This window comes from Gavia stellata, chromosome 18 (assembly GCF_030936135.1).
Source record: "Gavia stellata isolate bGavSte3 chromosome 18, bGavSte3.hap2, whole genome shotgun sequence".
Lineage (NCBI taxonomy): Eukaryota > Metazoa > Chordata > Aves > Gaviiformes > Gaviidae > Gavia > Gavia stellata.
This window is the reverse complement of record NC_082611.1, coordinates 20,023,559-20,031,395: the sequence shown is the minus strand read 5'-3', so window position 1 is coordinate 20,031,395 and position 7,837 is coordinate 20,023,559. Positions and strand designations below refer to the sequence as shown.

Here is a 7,837-nt window from a genome sequence, read left to right as displayed (position 1 = left end):
CCATTTTCAGCACTAAACAAGCATCGCAAACACACGTCGGTGAAGGATCCACAGCCCTCAGTAACTAAACGGAGTAAATCAGACACGAATTCCACACGTGGGACTTGAACTGGGGCTCGTCGCCCGGCACCCCCCCCGCGAGCAAACCCGAGGGGTGGCCCGAGGGAAGGAGGCAGGGCCCCCCTTCTCTCCGGCACCTCCAGACGGGGGTTCTGCCGCAGCCGCCCCCCAGCCCCGCGTCTGCTCCGCCCGCCCGCCCCGCTCCGTGCGGAGAAGACCTTTCCCCGACGCCGTTCCCCCCCGGGAAGAAGCGGAGCCGAACCCCCGCGGGAAGGCGTTCCGGGCGAGCGCTGCCCGCAGCCCCGCAGCCCCTCAGGCCCGCTCGCCCCGGGCAGGGCGGAGGGCAGCGCAGCCCTCGGCTCAGCGCGGGGGGCGAGGGGACGCGGCCCGCCCGAGCGGCAGATGTCCCTGCCCGCGGCAGGGGCGGCCCGGACGGCCCTGAGGGGTCCCTTCCGACCCGGGACCGGGCCCGGAGCGAAGCGAACGAGGCCGCGTTCCCCGCCGCGCCGCTCTGCTCCGCTCCGGGCCGGTCCGGGCCGCCCCGCCCCGGCCGGGCGCCGGCCCCCCCTCACCTCCGCGGCGCCGAGCCACGCCCGCCCCTCCCGCGCCAGGGAGGGCTCCGGCAGCGCCCCGCCGCCCTCAGCGCGGGCCGGGGGGCCCGGCGGGACCGGCCCTCCGCGGCGGGGCCCCTCCTCGGGGGCGGCGGGGACTCGGCGGGGCGGGTCTGGGCCGGGCCCGGTGCCGGTGCCGCAGCCCCCGCCCAGGCGAACCGGCCCGGGCGCTGCCCACGCAGGAGCTCTCCTCGGGCGGGTCCCGGGACACCCCTGCCGAGCTCCGCCGAACCCCCCTCGCTGGGCGGCAGCCGGCGGGACCGAGAGACCCCGGCGGGCGCAGGGCAGAGGCGCGGCGGTCCCGGCCCGCCCCTCCCGGGACAGAGGGGTCCGCAGCGGCTGTCCCGGGGCTGCTGCCCCACGCCCACCCGTGCGGCGGCACCGAAGCGGGTGGAAGAGGCCCCCGGCTGCCGACCCCACACGCGCCCCCCCGCAGGAGCTCCCGGAGCGAGGGGGCCCTGGCCGGGGACGCCCGGCTGGCTCCAGCCCCGGGACGCGGAGCATCTCCCCCGGGAGACGGTTCCGCCGCCGCCGCCGAGCCCCGCTGCGGGGAGCGGGGTGGGGAGTGTCCCGCCGGCGACCCGCCACGTCCCGGGTGGGCAGCGCGCGCGCGCACCCGCGTGTGCATTTGCTTTTCCCCGCGGCCGTTTCGCTGCAGTTTGTAATAACGGGGCCGCGGGGGGGGGGGGGGGGGGGGGACGGGCGCGGCCGCGCATCCCTGCCGGGGCTCCCACCGCCGCAGCCGGGCGGTGCGCGGGGCCCGGCCAAGGTGCAATTTCTCCTTAATAATGTCATAATCCCGATCCTTTGCAGTAAAACACATTATCATTAAATTGCCATGACGGCTCTGCTCCGCTCTGAATTGTTTATTGCATTGGGATTTCAAGCAGAAAAAACCTCCAAGTCCAATAATCAAGAAAAAGCACCAAAAAAGGCAAAGTGTCCGTTGGAAAGGCTGAGAAACACTTCAGTAACACCTGAATACTTTCCCTGTTTTCATTGTAAGACTCCAGCTCTGAACGAGGGGAAGCAGAATACAGAGATCCGGTAATACTGCACTATACCATCTCTAATTCTCAATAAAACCTACTCAACTCATGAAAATATCCACTTGCCACACAGCGGTTTTGTCAATATGTAAGACACAGGAGCGTACAAACCACGTCAGTTGTGTCTCAGTGCAGCTGGAAAACATTTGACAAAGCGAGCGCAAGTTCGAAGCGGCCAAGCAACCTCATCGCAGACAAGGGCGAGACCTCACCCTTCAGACAGGCGAGAGCGCAGTGTAACACGCAGCAAGCTGCAAATACAGTGTTCTTCACTTACAGCAGCTGAAAGCATTTCATTCCCATTTTCTCTATCCGTTGCTGGGTTGGGGTTGGGTTTTCCCCCGCTTTGAGCTGTATTAAACAACTTGGCTTACCTGGAGGTGCACGGCGCTTGAGTTCCAGCTTGTGCTGCGGGTTCTTCCTGCAAAGAAGGAAACAGTAGAAGCTCAGTTCGCCACCGTCCTCCACACTTCACAAGCTCTGAACTCCTCGGTGTTCTATGGATGATTTCCGTTTCTTTTTAAAACAAAATTCTGTGACCAGTGCCTGACCACAGTCCCTCAGCTCAGGGTGGAGTGTAGGGTGGGAAAAAACCCACCAGATTAAAGCAGAGTTCCTAAAGAAGAGAATAAGAGTTCCTGCACACGAGTGCCCGGACAACAAGAGATCTAATCGCTGGGATCAACCTCTGGTGAAGCTCCGGCGGAGCTGGGTACGGGGAAGGGAGTTAAAGCTGCATTGAAGACAGGGGAGGAGGGGTGACCCAGCGCGCCCCTTCACGCCCCACTCCCCCCTTGGCCAAGGGAGCGGATTCGCCCCTCGCCAAGCTCTGCCGCCGCGGCAGGGCTGGGTCTGGCCCCAGGGACGGTGCTTTCCCTCCCGCTGTACGGGCGGCTGCTCCTTCGCCTTTGGAGCCGCCGGTGGTCCCCGGGGAAACCCCGGCAGGGCCCCGCGGGAGGCGGCAGCGCGGGCGCCCGCTCGCCCCGTCTGCGCTCCGCGCTCGGCCCCCGGCGCTGCAGACCCGGGGGGGGCGGCGGGGCCGCCGGCCCTGCGGCAGAGACGCTCGCCGGCGGGGGGGAGCTGCCGGCTGCCGGCTGCCCTCCCGGCGCTTCCCCCCGGGCCGCGGAACCCCTCGCGGGGGGTCCGCAGACTGCCCTCCCGCACGGCGCGGGCGCTGCCGAGCGCCTCCCGCCGGCCCCGACGAGGGGGGAGAGCCGCCCCCGAGGAGGGGCCCCGCCGCGGAGGGCCGGTCCCGCCGGGCCCCCCGGCCCGCGCTGAGGGCGGCGGGGCGCTGCCGGAGCCCTCCCTGGCGCGGGAGGGGCGGGCGCGGCTCGGCGGAGGTGGGGGGGGGCGGCGCCTTCCCGCGGGGGTTCGGCTCCGCTTCTTCCCGGGTGGACGGTGTCGGGGAAAGGTCTTCTCCGCACGGAGCGGGGCGGGCGGGCGGAGCAGACGCGGGGCTGGGGGGCGGCTGCGGCAGAACCCCCGTCTGGAGGTGCTGGAGAGAAGGGGGGCCCTGCCTCCTTCCCTCGGGCCACCCCTCGGGTTTGCTCGCGGGGGGGGTGCGGCGACGAGCCCCAGTTCAAGTCCCACGTGTGGAATTCGTGTCTGATTTACTCCGTTTAGTTACTGACGGCTGTGGATCCTTCAGCGACGTGTGTTTGCGATGCTCGTTTAGTGCTGAAAACGGCTTTAAAAACGTTTGAAACAGAGATCTCGACAGCTTGTGTTCTGCTGGCACTGGAACTGGACACGTATGTCTTTGTGTAACACCACCACCCCCAAAAAAAACCCCCGCTCCCCCCCGAAACTGAAGTCCCGTTCTGGACGCCTTCTGTGCCTTTTAGCGGGGAGTCATTTTCTTTTAGGCGACGTGGATCCAGACGTACATCCTGTGTCACTTCACTGTTGAGCGCACAGACTTCTTGTAAACCTCAGCTGCTCAGGTCACATCCTCTGTCGGTGTCAGAATAAGAATTTCAGGTAAGACGGATTGATGTCTGCGTGCTGCGGGGATTGTATTTGGGAGATCACAGATGGTCTTCAGCTTTGAGGATCAAATGTAACCGTGATTCTAAACGAGAAGTCGAAATACCTTGTATATATTTGTACTGAACAATAGACTACAACACAGATCCTGAACACGTGAAAGGGAATATTAGAAGTTATTGTCTCATCTGACCATGAGGAAAATGTTTGTAGTACTTGCGTTACAAAGAGGAGAGCTGCTGATGCCTCTGCTGAGGGAAAGCGGGGGGAACACAACTCGATGGTCTAGACAAGTCAAATTGTTTTGGTCTGAATGCGACAATACGGATAATCGTGTTACTCAAAGCATTTGATAGATTTTTCTAAATAGGCTCGAGGCCTTGTAACTGTCCTGTGCTCTCACTGATTCACTTACTCTGAATCTTTGAGAATTGAGTGGCTTTAGGTTGTACAGTATTTGAACAAATATTACTGCCTAAGACTAGATTAGTCTGAGAAGCTGTGCTTACCTGAAACATGTCATTAAAGAGTTTTAAAGAACCCTTTGCTTCCTGCCTGATGAAGAATGTCTGCTTTTGCTTTTTTATCAAAGTGTTTCTAACTACTTCACCATTTTCCATGGGAGATCATAGTGACGTGTGCAGAAGAAAATGACTTGTTATGGCTGACCTGCAACTCTAAATGTACTCCTGGTAGAGGCCACTATGGTAGAGCACAAGTTAGAGCTGAAGACTAAAGTGGATTTCTTGTCACTTTGTCACTTGCAGCTTCCTGCGCTACTATGGCCATTTACAACACTGCAGTGGTTACCAGCGGGGGCATCACCACAGAACAGTGGTGCACACCGCTCCTTTCTGAGGAAGGTTGATGTTGTGAACGTAGGGGAGCGATTTAACCACTTACTTCTATTGGTAAATTCGTATTTCTAGCAGAAATTCTTTTATTTCCTACAGTTAGGGAAAAAAATCCTCCCACCTTATACTCGTTACATAGGTAGCATAACTGAAAAAAATTTGCATCCTCCTGTTCATAAAGCTACTGTGAAAACTCAGTTCAGTTAACAGCATTTCTCAAATGCAATTTTTGTACACTTACTACGTGTATTTACAGTGGAATTCCTCTCGGAAAAGTGTGCAAGGTAAATATGCAGTAGAAGGCAACAGTGCTTTAATGAAGAGGAAAAGTTAATGTCTGGGGGAAGGAAAAGTGTGTAGGAAGAGGGGAGTCCCTGTGGTTCTTAGGTGCCGCTCAGAGCTTTGGTGAATACCTTCTCCATCTTCTGCTGTGTGGATGCTATTATCCCTGAATTCATAGGTTGTATGGATTTCCTATCTTGTGACAGATGAGTGATGGCAGCAAATTCTGTGCCTGAGCCTTAGTCCCTGTGCATACAGGTATTGTAAATACTCTGATTTTCTAAAATAATCAAAATATGATCATATAGAAAGGTTAAATTTGATTAACAAATAAAATAATAAAATACAAAGGCATAAGTTAGGATTGTTAAGTTAGAAACAATAACCATAGGAACCTCACCAGGGAGTCGCTGTTCCATACTAAGGAACTAACAGTAACGAGATGGAACGATGAAGAATTGAATAGAAAAGTTTCATCTGAGTCCTGTGACAATGTGACCTGATATGCACCAGTGATGCTGCTTGGAAAGTTCCTTACCTTTCCCACCTTGATTCGAATATCAAGAATGCCAATCAATCAATATTAATAGAAATAACCATTGATTGTTTTAAGGATGGATATTGGTAGAATGGTATAATCCAGAGAGCGATTAATAAAAATTAAATTATATATATTCTGTATGAAGGTAACTAGGTATGATTTATCTGTGATTTAATCATAAACTAACTGTTGAACAATGTAGCATCGTGAATAGGTAGAATTTGCTTGTCAAGACAATGATAAGTTTTAGGCCTGGTCAGTAAACCGAGGAAAACTTAAGAAGATTCCAAGAATGGAATTTTACAACCAACCTGAGCATGCACAAAGATTGGGTTCAACTAAAGGACACCATGAGGAAGACTATGGACGATCACCAGAGGACCTTAGACGACCACCTGTGTCCCTGGAGGCGCATGCGTCACGAGCATTTACATATATTAATGAGTTCTCAGAAATGGTATGAGTATGTTAATTGTTTCTTGGAAATGTGATGAATATGTATACTTTGATTGTATATAACTTTTGTAGCAGAGAAACTAAGCATGCACACGAGGTGGAGCGATCCCCTGTGCGTCCAGCGCTGCAATAAAGAAGTGTCTGCTCACCTACGTACAGTGTGTAGGTGAGTTTTTATATTACAGATTTGTAACACAGGGAACAGTGAAGTTGTAAAAGAATGGGAAGGGGTGGGGGGAGCTATCTGCCTAGATCATCTCTGCCTAGAAAACCAGAAATTTTAACTAAGTCATAAGTAGGTTCTGACACAAGTTTTGTTTAAAAGAGAAGTAATTGAGCAAGCATGACAGTAAGAATTACCTTCTTTGTAAGGTGCTGATGAAAGGTTGGGTGGAGCCAGACAAACTCCACTATTTCATCTGTTGGATAGCATTGCCCTCATCTGACCTAGGCACAGATCTCAAGTTTGGGACACGGAGAATTCGTGGTTTGATGGTCACAGTGGCATCTCATTGGGCACATGGAGACTGCATGCCTCTCGGCCGGGTTAAACGAGGCCTTCTGGACTTCTGTTAAATGCCAGGAAGACTGATACTCTCCTGGCAGTGCAGAAAGGAGAAGTTGCAAGCTTCTGGAAGATTGCTTTGGGTTAAAGATGAGGTCACTTGCATCTTTAATGCAGCGTGGACGCGGCAGAGCAGGTGGCCTGTGTGTCCACAGACTGGCTGGAGCCTTTTTCTCTGGCTGAGTGCTTACGCTTGGAGCTGAAATGAGGTGTTCTCCGGGTCCTGATGGTTCCTTATGCCCTGACACAGTGCCCCCTCCAGCTCTGCCTGTGCCTGATAGCTCAGCTGAGACGTTCTATTTTGTATAGCTTTGCTACAAGAAAACACTCACACATGTTTAACATTTTTAACATGCTTTACTGAACTTGTGATTATAAAGGCAATTTACAATAAAGCGATTAAATAAACAATAAGTTAAAACACCATACATTTATACAAAGTATTTCAAAGGGCTTAAATGACTATCAGGTTCCAACTCATTAAGACTTTAAAACAACATCAATCTTCAAAGTGTATCCACACCTATACTTAGCATTGTAACACTTTTGAAGACTCCCAACAACGATTAAGAGCACTACATGAGACAGGCATGAATGATGTGCTTGAAGCTTCCTGGGAAATACGGGTTTTACCTCTAAATTGAATTGACTCTTTGGACAACAAATTGTAAACACTAGCAGCCTTTCTGGAGTACATGAGTGATACCCTTAGTGGGAACCAGTCTCCACGTCCCTCACTTAACACTGTAGTTTCACAAATGTTTCAGGTTAGTGCTGCCTAAAGACATACCCCACCTTTCTCCGGCCATCTGTTCCCATGCGCATCTCCTGCTACCCTTGAGCCAGTGCAAAGCACTTGTACGTTTGCTCAGTGAACCAGCCAGGGAAACTGATTGACCTTCAAGCTAATTCAGCAAACAAACATGGCAGAGCGCTAGCTGTAATTCTCCTTGATTTCCCTGGTCATGTTCACTGTGCAGATGTGCTGGCACCAGAAAGACATCAGCACAGGGGAGGGACACAGTGCCTGGGAGCAGGAAGACTATTTCTGTAGGCAGCAGTACTGTTAAAAACACCAGTTAAAACCATCTTGTGGAACTACAGCGTTCAGCTTTTTCATTTTGAAACAAGAACCATGTTTTCGAAACAATTTATAGTGCCAATCAAATAGTCAGGAGCAAAATGGTGGACTACCAGAATAGACAATAACTTTTTACGATCTCTCTCATCCCTCTTTCTCTCTGCCTCAGCCAGCCGGTGCCCAGGGATGGAGTGGACTTCAGGTTCTCATCTTGAAGGGTATATGGTGTAAAGAGTGCAGGGCCACCAGGCCGCAAACACAAAACAATGCTCCAATACTGTAAACGGGATCTGTTCCTCCTCTCCGAGTACGGAAAGCCCACAGGATAGTTGGTACAACAGGGGCTGCTACA

The 7,837-nt window shown here is 53.8% G+C and overlaps 1 protein-coding gene across 1 annotated transcript in view; it reads right to left on the bottom strand.

The window, feature by feature from the left end:
* Positions 1-7,201: 7,201 nt before the first annotated feature.
* Positions 7,202-7,837, bottom strand: part of LOC132318652 (syntabulin-like) — a 42,101-nt gene continuing 41,465 nt past the window's right edge. Inside the window, 1 exon segment of the mRNA XM_059826625.1 lies at positions 7,202-7,837. Within this exon segment, the coding sequence (XP_059682608.1) occupies positions 7,684-7,837 (154 nt within the window). The 3' untranslated portion in view covers positions 7,202-7,683.